At 51.5% G+C, this 17,348-nt stretch overlaps 1 protein-coding gene across 2 annotated transcripts in view; it reads right to left on the reverse strand.

Annotated features, from left to right (window-relative positions):
- Positions 1-17,348, reverse strand: part of RASSF5 (Ras association domain family member 5) — a 71,057-nt gene that overhangs the window by 5,271 nt on the left and 48,438 nt on the right. For both annotated transcript variants that reach the window (XM_054563278.1, XM_054563279.1), the window contains one exon: positions 163-273. In XM_054563278.1, coding sequence (XP_054419253.1) covers positions 163-273 — 111 coding nt within the window. The remainder of the gene's footprint in view (positions 1-162; positions 274-17,348) is intronic.

Here is a 17,348-nt window from a genome sequence, read left to right on the forward strand (position 1 = left end):
CACAGCCCCCGTGGCCTCCAGAGGCCAGAAGAAACGGGCCGTCCAGGTGGGTAGCCCCAGAACCCAGAGCGGCTGCAGCGGAGCCCGACTGGGAGGGGGTGTGGAGCAGGCGCGGGGAGAGGAGGCGGGGCACGGGAGGCGCGCAGGTGGGCCACCGCTCACCAACTTCATGCCCAGGCAGTTCTTCTCCAGGCTGTTGTAGCTGGCGATCTTCTGCTTGATCTCCTGCAGCGTGGGCGGGCTCCGAGGCTCCTCGGCAGGTTTGCAGACATTCTGGAACAGACACATAAGTGAGGGTGGGCGTACAATGGTTCTTAAGATTCGAAGGGGAACGGCCACACCCTCCCAAAGGCCTCGGCGCAGCAGCCCCCTGAAGGGACAATGGATCGCGGGACGCATCTATTTGCCGGGCCTGGAGCTGTTACTGCCAACTGCTGAGGTTTCCGCTTCAGATGCAAGAAAAAAGGGTCCTTGCACCGGGTCTATTTGATTGTGGCAGCCAAGACTGAGTAGTACGGGAATACAGGAAAAAACAATGGTGAGAGTTTTTGCAACTCAGAAATAACCTTGTAAGCAGTGAAGAGCCCGTTTTACTCCAAAGAAGAAACTAAATATGAGTTTATGAGAGAAGTGTTGACAAATTACTCCCCTACACCCTTACCCTCTGATTGATTCCACCTTTAAAAATGTAAAGGTTAAAACTAATTAAAATCAAGCCAGTGAGATTTAAAAAAAAAGAATTGCGTGGATTCAGGGTGGGAACAGAGGTCTAATCCCAGCTGTGCCACTGTCTGCTTGTCTGTGAAATGGGAGCAATGCCTCCCCCTCGGGCTCGTTGTGAGGACAGCATGAAGGTGCCCGGCCCACAGGCCCTGACAATGAACCTGGAGGGTCAGCAGAACTGCATTTGCTGACCAAGGGCTCTGTGGAGAAGATGCTTCTAGGTGCTACGGCAGATGCAAAGAAATGCAAGCTGGGTCCATCTCCTCGGGGAAGTAACAAGAGAGGTGGGGCGACAGCAATGTAGGGCGATGCCGGCCTGGGCTGACAGGAATGACAGCAGCTCTCGAGCCCCAGGGGTCCAGGGGCACAGGGCCACCAGTTCAGGCCCTGCATCATAATAAGTAAATATATTTGACAAATGAATGTGTGAAACGGTGGGGGCAGGGGCTGCAGACCTCTACGGTCACTGAGGGATGAACCCCCTCTGCTGCGGCCGAGGGACAACCCGCACTTCCTCAGCGCCCACCCTCTGTGTGTGCACTTGGCGCATCGTCTCATTTAATCCCTGTGAACCAAAACTCTGCAAGACAGTTTCTTATCCCATTTGACAGGTGAACAACTGAGACTTCCAGTTTAGTAACTTGCCTAAAGCCCTACAGTCAGTGTGTCCCGAACTAAAAGAAAATTCCAGGTCTGTTCTCTTGTGTTCTTCCTATGACATCATGGTTTACTCTTCTCATCGCTTCCCCATCCCCGCCACCTACCCCCCCCCAGGAAAATAAATGAATGGAGCTGAGGCGATGGAGGTCAATGTTCTTCGCACTATGGAGGGGAACCAGGGGGGTGAATTCTGGGGTCCATGCCGCTCTGTCCCTCAGTCAATCCCCTGGATTTCTCTCCATTTCATTGCCACCCGACATCCTGGTTTTGTCTCATGCGGTCTGAGTGTGGCTGGGAGTGCAGGAGCCCCAATGCAGGGGAATAAATGAAAAAAATAGGTTGGTTGGTCAAAACCCGCCCAGAATTTGCCTGATCTTAGAAACCTATCTGATTCGTGGAGGCTCAGGATTCTCTTTTGGCAAAAGAGGAAACTGAGGCCAAGAGAGGCAGGTGACTGTTCTCTGGGATGCCTCCCTAACACCAGACATCCAGCGGGCGTCTGGTTTGGTTGGGGAATTTCGCAGCCACTTGCCATCACATCAACACCGAGCTGAACACAACGGCACTCACAGCAGAGCCTGACCTGGCCTTCCCCCCCTCAGCAGCTGGGCTCGTGGGAGACGCGTCACACTCAGCAGCGTGCCATTACTCCCTTCTCTCACTTTCCAAACCCACAGAGCCCATAAAATGTCAAGCTCTGTGGCTGCCAAGGAGCGCTGATGTGGCCCCCCAGGCCTCAGCATGGGGGTAAGCTGACGTCCCTTTTCTGTGACAGCATCTTCCCGTGGCCTGTTCTCCCTCTTTACTCTTCCTCAGGGATCCTGACAGTAACAGCCCTGTGCTATGTGTTTTCACATGTTTTCTTCGCTTTGTCTTACATACTACATATTTTATTCCTATTTTACCGTTTACAAGACTGAGGCTTGGAGAGGTTAAGAAACATGCCTGAGTTTCTTAGGTTCTTTTTTCTTTTAAATTTTATTTATTTATTTTTAGAAAGAGGGAAAGTAAGAGCGAAAGAGAGGGAGAGAAACATCAATGTGTGGTTGGTTACCTCTTGCACACCCCCAGCTGGGGACCTGGCCCACAATGCAGGCATGGGCACTGCCTGGGAACAGAACCAGCAAACTTTTGGTTTGCAGGCTGGTACTCAATCCACTGAGCCACACCAGCCAGGGCAGTTTCTCAGGTCCTACTGCTAGTAAGTAGCTGAGTAGAGCCTAGAACCACGTTCACCCAGGTCTGGCGCCCACCTGCTTCTCAATTCACCACGCGGCCTCCCTAGGATGGCCTCTTCTGCTGAAGGGCGCTGGCCCACCACTCGCATAATGATCGCTGAAGTTCCACGCCGCAGGGCTGGGATGAGCGGCTGCGAAACCAAGGCCTACACACGTGACCTGTGAAACGCTCACCCAGGGTGTACTGGATCAGTGAGTCAGGCCCAGAGGCCTCCGGCGCCGGAGCACCAGGTCTCCTGAGAAGACGGCAAGGAGAAACTTCTAACCTCTGGAATGAGGTGCAGCCGCCAGGGTGTAGGGTCCACCCATTTCCGATCTGGTCACTCAGGTCTCTGAAACTGGAACTTGATTCCATGGAAGACCACCCAAGGGGAAGCATTCCCAGGGACATCTCCCATTTGCTCGAGGTGAGTAGCACTGACTGTCTTCATTTGCTGTCATTCATCCAGAGGCCCTCAAAATGGCGCTTCCCATCCCTTCCCCGGGCGCAGCTCTATGGGACCTGGTCTGACCCTGCCTGCCCCCGGGGAGCTTCCAGTCAGAAGGACTGGTGTCCCACTAGTATTGTGCACTCAATTCTGTCTGTCTCTGAAGCACACAGGCTGTTTTTCCTCAAGGGTGAATAGCTTCCTCATACTCATCGACATAAGAGTTAAACGATGGAGCCCTGACCACTAAGGCTCAGCTGGTTAGGCATTGTCCCGCCAAGCAAAAGATCACCAGTTCAATTCCTAGTCAGGGAACATGCCTGGGTTGCGGGTTTGGTCCCGGTCAAGGGCACATACAAGATGCAACTATAGATGTTTCTCTCCCTTTCTTTTTTCCTCCCTTCCCCTCTCTTTAATAATAAATAAAGTTTAAAAAAATTAACTGATGGAAAGAAAACTCTAGAAGTTCTGGAAGATCTCCTCTCATAGTTTCCAAATGAACTACAGCCATTTCTCTGTAAGAATAGGCATCTGTATCCCAGCTTTTGAAGGCTGGCATTTCTGACCTGGTTCTGAACACAGCCAGAGTCAGGACTGCCTTAACCCACAGCTTCTTCCTCTTCCTGTTCCCCTTTCCTTCAACAGATAGCCCATCTTCTACGCTGTTCCCACCGCAAACCGAGGGAGTGACACAAGTGGCCCCGGGCACCTCCTCCAGGACTGACTGACGTAGGAGACAGCTGTCCTGCCCTCACCACCTTGCCTGTGAGAGCCAGGAGCCCTGTGAGGCCAACACATGAAACCTCAACACCCTCGGATGTCAGCACCCAGGCCTGGGCAGGCTGCTGCCCACGCTGGCAGACAGGGTCTGACCCATGGAATGAATGAATCACCTCCCAAGCCAGCCAGCCACAGCCACAGGGCCCACCGGTCCTTTCCCAGCCAAGGGATGGTACGGAATCCAGACCAGTGATTCTAAACGTGGCTGCACATGCAGTCTTCTGGGGGGTCTTCAGAAACACAGCGCCTGAGCTCCACACTGGAGATTTAATTGGTCTGGGGTACAACCTGGGCATAGTGATTTTTAAAAATCTCCCACGTAATTCTAATGGGCAGCAATGCTTGAGAACTGGAGTAGACCCCTCGCAGGCAATTTCAGACCTCAAGATCCCCACGCAGTTGCAGCGGCCCACAGCTACCCACCACCCCGAGGGTTTACCTAAAAGGCGGCATCTGCCGTGGGAACAAAAGCGTTAATACGGTAACCTTTAGACATCCTGGGTAGAAAGGACCCCAATTTCTATTCACCTGGCAGATTCTCAAGCACTCAAAATGAAAGATTTGTTTCTGTCCACGGGCACAAAGGTAGGAACCAGGCAGAGAGAGTTTTGTTTCCTGGGGTGGCCCAAGATGGAGACAGAATGGGGAACTCACTCCCTTATGACTGAACAAACACAGGCTCTGGCCTGTAAGGTGTCTCTCCTTGGAGCTTTACACACTCAGTGCATCTGGCATAGAATTCATCCGCCCTGATTGAGCCCAGGCAGTGGCAGCAGATGGTTTAGCCATTCCCAGTGCACCCGGCACATCCATGGCATTGGGGGAAATGCCCTGAGCCATGGGAAGGGCTGTGTCCTCGCCTAGCTCTCGCGGTTACTGGGTTACACACAGCTGACGAGGCTGGGCGCTATGAGTTAGAGATGCCCCCTGAGAGAGTGCTCCTCAAGTTTTTCTATGAAAATACCCTTAACAGCAAAATAAAAAGCACCATCCCCTTGCAGTCTGGGGCCTATCTCCAAGCAGATTTTCCATAAGTTGAATTTTACTCTATTTTAAGAAAAACGCACACAAACACTGGCTAATTATGCGTTCTAATCAATGATGTATGTAAAGTCTTAATTTTGGACCCGGGGGAGTGACCCAACGATCTGAGAAGAGGCAGAGAGGGAATCCCGCGGCCCTTAGTATCCCCAGGTTCAGGCAAGGCAGCCACGACGGCTCCAGCGACGAGGGGGCCCCGGGGGGAGGGGGTGGCCCAGCAGAATGTGTCCCGTCCTCAGTGCTGGGGCCGTCAAACACATTTGTGCCCATTTTTTCTTGCCCTAAATCACACAAACCTCATTTTTGCCAAAACTTTCTCTCTCCCTCTATTTGAATCGGTCAGCCTTCTCTTCCTGCTTTTGCCATCTCACTCCTGTCCGCTCGTCTCTAGTCCCTTCCTCTGACAAGGGCTGGTTCTCTGGTCAGCCTCGTCCGGGAGGATGACAGTGACCATCCTTACTTGTTATTTACTGGCTACGTGCCAGGTGCTGCTCTGCTCACCACCAGTGTATGACAAATGTACCGTTATCATGCCCACTGCACAGATGCAGAAACTGAGACCCAGCAAGGTTAAAACTAACCTACATCTAAAGCTAACACTATGCTACCTGGCACTTAAATATGCATTGACTTATATTAACTTCCAAGTTCACCATCCATCGTGGATTTCCTTCCCAACTAGACTGAAGCTCCTTAATGACTTATACCACGCTTCCACTCCTTTTCTATGCCCAGTGGCCCTGAGCATTAAACAAATAATAAATACTTGCTCAAAAAACGTAAAATGGTCGCACATTGGCTCTAGAGGAAAATATATACAGTGAGCCTTGGATTTCAATCTGGACTGAATTCTGCGGGAGAATTCTGCGCCTGTCTCGTCTGCCTGGTGCCCTGGAGCCCAGTGCCAGCGTGGCACACAGGTAGAGGCTCAGGTACTGCCTGCAGGACATTTCGGTTCTGACCCTCATTTCTAACGAAGTGATCTTAAGAGAGTCAGATAACCTCTTTAAACCTCAGTGTCTTCATCTATAAATTTGGGGTCAAAATGCTTTGCTGTCTCGTAGCTTTGATGCAAAAGTAAAACAAAATGAGAAACTGGGTATAAAAGTGTTTTGAAAAAGATCAAAGTGCCACCCAAAGGCATGTACAGTTCATTCCAGGCATATGAAGTCCTACGCCTGTGAGCACTTACTTTGGATCGGCCCACGTGCCACAGAGTTTGTTCACTCTTTTCTCCACACTCGTGGTTGGCAAACATTTTCTGTGTGGGACCAGAGAATACATACAAAGGTCTGCCTGGAAAAAGTCCAACCATTGTTAATATAATGAGAACAGTTTGGGCAACATGAATGTAACCTGGCAGCCAAGGAGAATGGACTGGAATGTACACGTGTGAACAATGATATCTTCACTGTACTAGTCAGTGGGGGCGGTAGATGCTGTTGAGTGAGCATGTGTATGGCCATCACACTCAAAATGACTGAGTGAGTAGGGCAACGAATCTGCCTCAAATTTTGTGTTAAGCTTGAATGTTCCTCTGTGGAAACTATCCGGATAATTCAGAAGGCCGCAGCTATGGGCAACTGGTGATTGACAGCTTCATCACGACAACGTACCTGCTCACGCATCAGGTCTCCTGAAGAGTTTTCTGATGAAAGATCAAATCACCCAGGTGACTCATTCCCCCGACAGCCCAGATTTGGCGCCCTGCAACTTCTGGCTTTTCCCAAAACTAAAATCACCTTTCAAAGTGAAGAGATTTCAGACCATTGATGAGATTCAGGAAAATATGACAGGGCAGCTGATGGCAATTGGGAGAACTGTGTGAGGTCCCAAGGTGCCTCCTTAGAAGGGCACTGAGGTGTCATTGTCCTATGGACAATGTTTCTTGTATCTCGTATCTTCTTCAATATATGTCTCTCTTTTCCATAGGATGTGGCTGGATACTTTCTGGACAGGCCTTGTCTTTTAGGCTTTGCAGGCCATACAGCCTTCGTTATAGCTATTCAACTCTGCCACTGTAGCACGAAGCAGCCATAGGATGAGCATTGCTGTGTTTCAATAAAACTTTATATATGGAATCTGGCCCCTTGGGCAGCAGCTTGCTGCTCTGCTCTACATGGTTGTTTCTGTTGTTTCTCTTGCCTAGACCACACAGCCCCATCTCCACTAGCTCCATTTCTTTGCTTGGTTTCCCAGTGCAATTCCATAGCAATCTCCTCATTCTCTAATATATTAAATCCCTGACATTTTAATTCCCAAATGGAGACACGTATATACAGGTTTGTTCCGGTCTCTGCCTTTCTCCTGAATCATACTTCTGCAGACAGTCCTGTTTCCTGTGTATTTCCTCACACTTCCAGTTGACCGGCCTATTGTAACATCACTCCCACTAATGGACACTTTTCACAAGCAGACAAAGGCTTTATCATTTCATTGGAGTTCCGCTAACTCTCCTCCCTTATCCAATGAAGGGGCAACAAGCTGGCTGAGGAAGGAGTGCAGGTGGGCATCTCTGCCCTCTCCCTGACTCAGCGACTGACTCCCAGACGCCAGCCCCATGCCCCAAAGCCTCAGATTTCTGTTGTAGCAAAGCTGCAAATTGCCACATGCCATGGACCTCTGCAGCTGCTTAAATCCACTACTGCCAGGACCTATGGATGTGCCTTCATATCCTGCATGGCTACAGGTAGCATCTAATTATATGCTGACTTTTATTGTTTAATTATTGTTCCACATGTGTTAATACCATCTTCCAATTAGATGCTCCCTGGAAGGAGAAAGACATGATGTCTGATGACTACATTTCTTTTGTGCCCCCTGCAGGACCTGGCTGAGCACTAGGCTCCCCTCCAGGGACGTGTCAGGTAAAATACCTGTGGATCGGGTGGAAGGGAGAGGGCAGAGCAGCCAGGGTGGTTCCTGGCCCAGAACCCAGCCACGGACGCCAGTCAAATGCAGGAGCACCTCCCAACAACCTACACCCCAAGAGGATGATGCTAAGAAGGTGTGGGTGGCATGGGGCTGTGGGCTGTGGGCTTTGGCTGGAGGCCAGCCCTACGGTTCAGCTCCTTGCAGTTTCCTGGTGAAAACAAATGCCAGACCATCGAATGACCTGTGATCTCTGGGGAGCCGCTTCCTCTCTCAGGGCCTGTTTCCTCATCTGTGAAATCATGAAGTAAGGCCGGAGAAGCTCTGTGGCCCCCTGGGCAGCTCTAAGATTCTACATATAAGATAGGGTGGTTTCTTTCATCACTGCTTCCTCTTCTATTTCAGAGAATTGGGTGTGGGGCTGAGGCCCTGTCAGAGGGTAGCCGGCCTGACCAGGCTGCCGTGATAACTGGTACTCAAACAGCACTAAGAACGGTCCTAAGCTCCGTGACTCTGCCTGTCTCGTGGCTCATCACTTGCCCTCTCTGATCTTCGGCAAGAGCCCATCCGAGCCCAGCTCAAGTAGGTCTGTACCTTCTTAACTCAAACAATTCAAGAAAACAAAACAAGAAGTCCCCTGAAAGCCCTTCACCATGAGCCTTTGCCACATTTCCTCTTTCTTGGCTCTTAGCAAATCTGTCAGCAGCAATTTTCACGCCCCTCACGGGGAAACATCTCCAGGCCTGTGGTAGGAGGAGAGCCTCAGGTGTCTACAGCACGAGGATGACCATCTGCAGACACCTTCCACTCTGTGCTGCAGCCCAACAGCAGGGCTGATCCTAAGCGCCGGGCGTTTCTGGAAGGCCTGTCCTACATAGGAGCCTCTGAGGGAAGAAAGGGCAGGCAGCCACCGGGCGGGCTACGTTCAGGATGCCCAGGCTTATCAGTCCCTCTGTGAAGGGCTCAACCAGACCAGAAAGAGGAAGCCCCACGTAGCCCCACCTTGGGGACCCCTCCCAACTCCCCAAGGGCCAGTGCTCTGAATGGCTTTCCCAGCAGCCCCGGCAGTGAAGCGGTGATTCCCATAGGTCCCTCTATGAATTGTTCAATGTACGTATATTAAAAGGGTTAGAAACTCCTGAACTGTGTTCTCTGATAGGTTATTCCCAACAGAGGAAGGAAGGAAGGGGCTTCAGCATGGTGCCATCTGTCCAAGCAGAACCATGTGGAATCTGTGCTGCTTTGAGGTGCAGGTGATGTAGAAGAGAAGCAGGTAAAATAAAAGGGGTTATATTTGCGAAACTGGAAAGAGATTGAAATCCCCAAAGACAGAAATGTAGAGCAGATGGTCAATGTAGACAGTCAGTCAACAGTAACTGATTGAATTGCCTTGTGGGTTGGGGACTGTGAAAGGCATCTTGGGACATGAAAGCGAGGGGGTGGTCCCTGTCCTCAGGAGCCCCAATTATCTGAGGAGATGCACGCACAGTGAAACACCACATGAGCACAACACAGCCTGGCACAGAGCCCCAGCAACGTCCTAGGGAGCCCAGGCCAGCTCCGTGCATATGGGTGTGACGTCAGAGAACTCGCCAGGATGCCAGTGTGTCCTAGAGCCTGGGCATGGTGTCCGTCGCTCTTTTAGGTGACCATCTCAGTCTACAAGTCGGAGAAGGTACTCTGGGGTGAGTCAGAAGCAGGGACAGTAGCTCCATGCAGGAGGCTGGGTGAGACCTGTGGCTTTGGAGCTAAAGTGACTTAGGGTCCAGCCCTGAAATGCCTCATTATAATAATAAAGGTCACCAGCAGCCAGACACTGCTCTCAGGCCTTCACAGTCACAATCTTATTTAGTTCCCCAAAATACAAGGAGTGATGTATGTTCTTACCCAGGGTCCCCTGCTCTTGACCACTAGACCATGCAGCCCTGCACATCGGCCACAGGTTGGCCTTTGCCAGCCTTGCTCTTGATCGTCTGTGAACTAGGTCAAGTCCATCCCACTGATAGTCAGAGTTCCTTGTGAAATGCAGATAACAAGGCCTTTTTAATACATTTATTATAGAGATAAAATGAGGTGCACATTGGAAGTGCTTAGCACAATGTCAGTAGAGTAAGCACTCCATGGTAGCTAGTGCACCATCATCGCCAGTGAGCGCTTGTCCGGCAGCACAAAGGACTTTGTTGGTGGGGATGGACCCAACACGGGAGGCCTCTTGCCTTACCCTTGACCCCGACAGGTGTTTCACCTGGGGCCACGTTATGGCTCCTGTGGGCCCTAAGCACTTTGGTCTTCAGGGCCGTGGGCCCCTTCCTCCATTAAAATGATTGTAAATTATATTTTGTGATAGCATTGGTATAAAAACAAATATATTAATTTCACATATAAAAATACTTTCTTCAACCTACACGTTCATTTTTTCCTCCTGATTTAAAAAAAATTAAAACCGTTTTTGTGGGCACTTAAGAGTATTGCGGGCCCCTGGCACTACAGGCCAACTGTGTCTCATGGATAAACTGGCGGTGTTTTCAGCTCTTGAGTCCCAGGCAGGGTGACCAACTGTCCCAGTCTGCCTGGGACTGCACGTTTTCTCAGGATGCAGAGCTTGCAGTGCCAAAATCAGGAGCATCCCAGGCAAACTGGCACATTTCATGGGACTAGCCTCTCTCGTCCTCTCTACTGTAGGCCCCAGGACACTGCTTGCTCCTCTGTCCTCTGTAGAGCTGCACCCCCATTTTCCTGGTACTCCCCCCTTGCCTGGCTGTGGCCTGGACAGAGCTAGCCTGGCTGTCTCTGCAGATCAGCACACACCCCTACAAGCCGATCCCAGAGTGGAAGATTCCTGACAGGCGCTCCCTTCTTCCCTCATGTACCACCCAGATCATTGCCTGGGGCACGGGAGAGGCTCGTCAAACATTTGCTTAGTGAACTGAATAAAAGAGAAAGAAGTAGTAAGACACATGCACGCACGTGCACGTACACACACATGCGCACACAGATACATGTGTACACACCCTGACTCCACATAAAGAAGTTAAAAGGTTTCAGTTGTGTAAGGGTCCCAGAGGATCCTCATCTACAGCATCTATCTCCTTCAGAGGCAGTAACTAGAAATCAAAGGAGACTCCTGTACTGACTATTGAGAGGCTTCATGAAACCCCCTTCTCAGACCATATGTCTAACGTGTAAGCCTAGGCCGAATAGACTGACAACATCCACTTTACTGTGATGGCCACAGGGATTTGGGGGCATTTTCTCATGCCCTCCAGAGCTTCCAGGGCCAAGAAGGTCTTCCTTCGGTTGGTTTTCCATCTCAGCCCCTGTCCCTTCCCCCATGGCAGTCTCCTTTCAGTCCCCTGACCCCCTAGTCTGACCACTCAGCCTGAGACGTCCTTCTTATCTGAGAGAATGCCCCCTCACCTGGAACTGGCATATCCTTTTGGGATATGTTGCTCAGTCCCTCCTTCTATCTAGAATTAGTGGACTTTACAACAATAGCTTAGGACTCAATTATTTCAGCACTGATTTTATCCTCTACAGTAGTATTTGTTGTGTACAAGCCTATCTTCCCCCATTAAACCATGAGCACCCTGAAGCCAAGGATTATACCTTTTCCATCTCTATTCCCAGAGCACCCAGAACCAGAGCACTGAGGGACGATGGTAGGTATGATGAATGGGTCTCTATATCCCGTCCCAGACTCCAGACTCTCCTGAGGCTGGACTGAGCTCTTTCAGAATCATATTAAAGAGGATTTCATTGCAAATCAAATGTCTGACAAGGAATCAATATCTGGAATGTATAAAGAACCCCTACAACTTAACAACAAAAAAACAACCCAATTAGAAAATGGACAAGGGAAAAAAAACGGACAAGGGACTTTAACAGACATTTCTCCAAAGGCATACAAATGGCGAAGATGCATATGAAAAGATGTTCACATCGCTAGTTACTGGGAGAATGCAAATCAAAGCCATACCTCCTAGGATGGCTACTATCAAAAACACAGAAAATAAGTGTTGGTGAGGATATAGAGAAATTGGAACCCTTATGCATTGCTGATGGAAATGGAAAAGGGAATAACTGCTGTGGAAAATGGTATGACGATTCCACGAAAAATTAAACAAGAATTACCATATGATCCGGCAATTCCCCTTCTGGGTGTCTACCCAAAAGAAATGAAAGCAAGCATTTAAACTAATACGTGTACACTCACAGTCACAGCAGCATTATTCACAATAGCCGAAAGGTGGAAGAACCCATTGATGGACGGTAAATGAATAAACAAAATGTGGCATATACATACGCTGGAATACTACTCATCCATAAAAGGCAAGACATTCTGAGATGCTACAATATGTATGAACTCTGAAGACATTGTGCTAAGAGAAATAAGCAAGTCACAAAAAGACAAATACTTTAGGATTCCACTTCCGTGAGGTTCCTACAGTAATCAGATCCACAGAGACAGGAAGCAGAGTACTGGTTGGGGGGCTCTGGGGAGGGGGTCAGGGGGCACTATGGCTTACAGAGGTTCAGCTGGGGAAGACGAAAAAGCTCTGGGGATGGACGGCGGTGACGGTTGCACCACAGTGCGAATGTGCTTAATGCCACAAGACTGCAGGCTTCAGAATGATCAAAATGATAATTTTCGTTACATACATTTGTTACCATAAAAAAAGGTCAGGGGAGCCTGAAGGCCATGTAACCAGCTGGTTTCATTTGGCTCCCATAAAGTTGGGAGCTCCCCTTACTGTCTATTTTCTAAGCAAGTGAGGGGTCAACCCCACTTCTAAGCAAGCTCAGCAATCCCCGCCCACGCCAAGACCTCCAGGAGCAGGCTCCTTCTGGGACGCGGGCCACCCTCCTGCTGGGTCCACTGAGAAGCGGCCGAACACTAGGGATGATCGGGACAGAAGCCCACCTCAGAGGAAATGCTGCAAGTAGGTACTTCCCAGATGACTCGCCAGAGGGGGGCTCAGAGACAAAGAAGCCTGAGCTCAGAAATCCGGGAGGGGCCTGCAGAGGAAATGGTCCAATTACCTACATTCTGAAGCAACCTGAGTCCTTAGGTGACTAAAGCAGCGGGGACTTTCCAACTGCTTCGGATGGTCTCCGTTCACCCTGTCACGGCTGGTCACGGCCAAGAAGCCACGTCAGGCTTCCCAACCTCAACCACCCCTACAGAAATGGATGCGACAGCAAAAGGAAGATTGGGGGGAACACTGGACCTTGTGTCTTCTTTGTCCCACAGGCCAGAGTCGTGGTGTGCTCTTGAAGTCACTGAGCTGGGAGCTGGGGTTGGCTCGCCTTCAGGGCCGTCTGGCCCCGCCCTCCAAATTGCTTCCTCACCCTCACAAGGGGGACTTCGTGCACAAGAATGCTTTGAGTACAGGCTCTTCAGCCTCATATAGAATCCCATGTGCTCTGAGAGCCATAGAGTCAAACCCAGCAGAACCACTGGGCCAGGAGAGAGGGGTGGCTTTAGGAGTTCAGCTCACGGGTTCTAATTGTAGGCCTTTCCCAGACTGGATAGGACACAAGTGTCGTGACTGTAGGAGCACCCTGCAGGGTGCACCCTGTCCCACCACCTGCTGGATCCAGCTCTGGCCGGAACGCCCTGCCAGATAGGGCAATCAGCACCATACATGATTCAGATAATTCGGAGGTGGGGAGCTGCACGTGGAGCCAGCGCCCAGTTCCCAGCATGCCCGCAGTGCCCACGCTTGCTAGGAGGGGAGGGGCTGCTCAGGACTGGCGCCAGCAGCCAGGACACCAGCCTGCGCTGCCCTGCCGAAGGGAGTGCGGTCCTTCTTGTCTCCCTCTGCCTGGAAGCGCCACCTGTGCCCGCAGCTTGGAGGGCTGGGGCGGTGCTAGCTGCTGGGGCCTCTTCACCAGCCCACACATGTCCTCTTGTCACCACGCTGCTTGCCTGATACCCCTCCCTGCCCTGGTGCTTGGGGATTCATCTGTGATACCGAAACGTGTCTTGGCTGGTCATTAAGTAGTTCTGAGTTGTCATGTGTGTGTCCTCTCGCTGTGTCCTCAAGGCTCAGGGGCAGGGACATTTGATTTCCTCCCTCTCCTAACCAGTCTGGCAAAGTGCACTGCCCTCCTTGACTCGAAGAGGAACGCCGCGGATGTGGGACGGCATTTGGGGGCACCGACTGGCCTCACTGCTGGGGCTTTGACTGCCTGGATAATTCTGGAAAGTGCTGTTGGAGAAGCAGTACAGGTTAGGGGCCAGGAGCTCTGGCATGAGACTACTGGGGCCCAAGTCCTGGATCGGCCCTCACTACTGTGTGACGCTGGACACATTACTTGACCCCCTTCTGTGCCTCAGTTTCCTCATGGTTAAATGGAAACCATATATAGTAGTTGTGAGGATTAAATGAGTTCCTACACACAGAGCACTTAGAGCAGGGCCGGACACAGGTCAAGGCCCAGGAATCAATGGTTATTATTATATATTTTAACTCTTTCCCAGCAGACCCCTAGCTCCTGCCCTTTCTCTGTTCTGAGAACACGGCCTTATACCGCCACACCCCAATAATGAACTCCACCTCCCCGTGTCAAATTCAACACCCATCTGCATTTCCCCAAAGCCTTATATTATCCCAGGCTTGAGGCTTCTCCATCAGTCTTCACAACCAAATGCTGGGCCTTCCTTTAGCACCCGTCTGCACCGGAGGGGCAAGTCTTCCCATTTTATGGAAGGAGAAAGTGAGGCTTTGAGCAGCAAGCATATTTCCTGAGGTCACATGGAGAGAAGGCTCGGGTTCCCAGGCCACTGTTGGGCTCCCCGATGTCCTGGGGCCCCCGAGCAGCACGCTCCTGCCTGTTCTCCCTGGGCCCGCTGAGAACGCTCCATCTACTAGGACCAACAGACCGCGATCTTCACTTGCTCAGAATTAAACTGGCAAAGACAGACAAAGGAGGAGTGTCCTCCTCTTCAACCTGCCACTGCCCATGTCTGAAAGCCAGACCGAAGAAACCTGTCACAGTAGGCTCTCCCATCTCCTCACACAGGCCCCTCTGTTCCAGCCTCCAGGGGGCCCCAGCTGAGGAAGGATGGAAGGATTAAGCCAATTCCTGCCAGCAGGTGCCAGGGTCTGGTTGCTTAGGGACCCAGCCCTGCCTGGCCTCATCCTCCAGGGCAAACAGCTGAGCAATCACAGAGGGAACAGAGGCAGCCGCTCTATGTTTGGAAAGTTGTCCTTGCATTTTCTGCTCACTCAGTGAGATTTTTATTTTCGGAGTTACTGGAAAAACCCATTGATTCTGCATCCAGAATCTTAACGAGCTTTTGTTTTAAACCGTCCTGAGATCAGCTCTCACCCCTATTTTGCCCAAAAGCCCTCGCCCACATGTCCCTGGGGTGGCTGTCTCTTAGGGCTCTGGTTATTGAGAAAGAAGCCCCAAGCCCACTTCTCCTTTATCAAATGCGCAGTAAGCACCTACCATGTACTGGGGACACAGTGATGCGCCAGATAGGGTCCCTCGCCCAGAAAATTACAGCCCATCAAAATGAGAGAAGTGTGACATTTGGGGAGCAAAGAAGGGAGCACTCAAATTACAGGCAGAAATACCCTCTAAACTCCCCACTTCACCAGTGCCTGCCTTCTCACGAGCCCCCAGCTGCCCAGCCCGATGTCACTGTGCGGATTAAACCTGCCCACTGCTCTCCACGTGTCCGGCCGACGGGGGCCCTGCCTCACACTCTCACCGCAAGGCTGGTGCCCTGCAGACCCGGCTCCCATCTGTCATCCACGTCACAGAACAGGGGACAGCCCAACGCCACTCCACGTGGGGGGACGGCCTAGACAGGGGAAGGATCCTGAGGGGCTCATGACCCGGAGCTTGGTGAAAAAGCCATAGTAGGGGATGGTGACCCAGATTTCCCAAGACTAGAAGAGGAAAAAAAAATGGCCTGAATTTCAGCATCAGGAAATTGGCTGATGAGAAAAACAGCTTCCTCCAAACAGGCCACCAGGGTTTGAGATGGGTGATTTGAGCTTATTTGGAGCCTTTTAAAGCCTGATCTCACTCAGGATGCCGTGTGCGCAGTGGCAAGAGTGTGTATTCTGAAGCCGGACAAATGTGGGTGGGGACCTTGCCGCTGGCTAAGCCCCTTGGACAGATTACCTCATGGAAGGTCGCAGCCTTTTGGCTTGATAGCAACCGGAATTCTGCCATGTGGTCTGCCCGGCAAAAATGCTCTGCTGCCACCCTCCCTGTTTTGTTTCGTTGTTTTCCCCAAGGACTGTAGCCCCACACGTAGCAGGGATCCAACGAGCTGAAACCATGCTGGGTAGCACCCTGGGCCAGCAAGGACCGGTACGTGGGTTGAAGGAGGACGGTGGTCAGAAGCACAGCTTCACTTCCCCCACCTGCGACAGGGCACGGCGGGCGGTGGGGGGCTTGCTTGGGAGTGGGAACAGCTCTGATGGCCCCGCCCAGGCCCCTCCAGCTCCAGACTCTGATTTCCAGACGTTCCGTTCATCTCCTGCACCTCTCCCTGTGGCTGCTGCCGCTCTCTCGCTGTCCGTGTGCTGTCGGCCTGTCCCCAGCCCCTCGTAGGCTGTTCATGCCCGAACCCCTTGAATCAGGGAGCCAGCCCCTCCATCTTCTGTGTTGGGAGAACTGCCACCATGTCCTGATGAGAGCCACATGGCTGCAGAGTAAATGCAGTGTCTTCCTCCTGATGTCCCTCTGCCTAGGGGCCTGGATCCCAACACTTCACAGATGGGGGAAGGGAGGGACTAGGGTGTGTGGCACAACGCGGGCACCATGAGGTCTTTAAGTGTGGAGACCACGTTTTACCTACCTACCACTGTGTCCCCCAGCCCTGGTGCTCAGTGCCATAAGAAAGTGAGAAGCACAATGTTCTGACTGAGGTTGGATGTTTCAGGGTTTGGGATGTTATACAAAGAGCAGGAACCACATGTGGGCTTCGTTCTGGAAGCACAGAAGAGGCTCTGAAGGCTTTGGTATAGCAGGATGATATGCCCCCGGCAGTGGCATGCAGGGCACACAGAAGGGGAAGAAACAGATGGAAGCTGGCTGGGTGACCTCCTGGCGTATTTGGTGAGAAGTGACAAGCACCCGCCCGCAGAGTAGGGCGGGGCAGAAAGGCGGAGCCTGACCTCCGCAGCACTGTGGAGGTGGAGCCCAGAGCCGCAGGCTGAATGAAAGGGAGGAGGGGAGACCCTGAGGTTTCGAAGCTGCGCCACTAGAAGGGTGCGGCTGAGACAGGGCAAGAAATCAGCCATGGGCCAAACTATGAGCTGGTTCAAGACATTAAACTTTAGGGCCCTGGCTGGTGTGGCCCAGTGATTGAGTGCTGACCTGCGAACCAAAGGGTCGCTGGTTCGATTCCCAGTCAGGGCACATGCCTGGGTTGCGGGCCAGGTCCCCAGTAGGGGGTGTGTGAGAGGCAACCACGCATTGATGTTTCTCTCCCTCTCCTTCTCCTTCTCCTTCCTTTCCCTTCTCTCTAAAAGTAAATAAAATCTTTTTTAAAAAAAGACATTTAAACTCTAGGTATATGAGGGGCATGTGAGACCTCCAATAGGCTATAGAAAATGTTCTAGAGTCAGGATGAAAGGTG

The sequence above is a fragment of the Pteronotus mesoamericanus genome, unplaced genomic scaffold (genome assembly GCF_021234165.1).
Source record: "Pteronotus mesoamericanus isolate MK-2021 breed Mesoamerican mustached bat unplaced genomic scaffold, CSHL_Meso_final scaffold_705, whole genome shotgun sequence".
Lineage (NCBI taxonomy): Eukaryota > Metazoa > Chordata > Mammalia > Chiroptera > Mormoopidae > Pteronotus > Pteronotus mesoamericanus.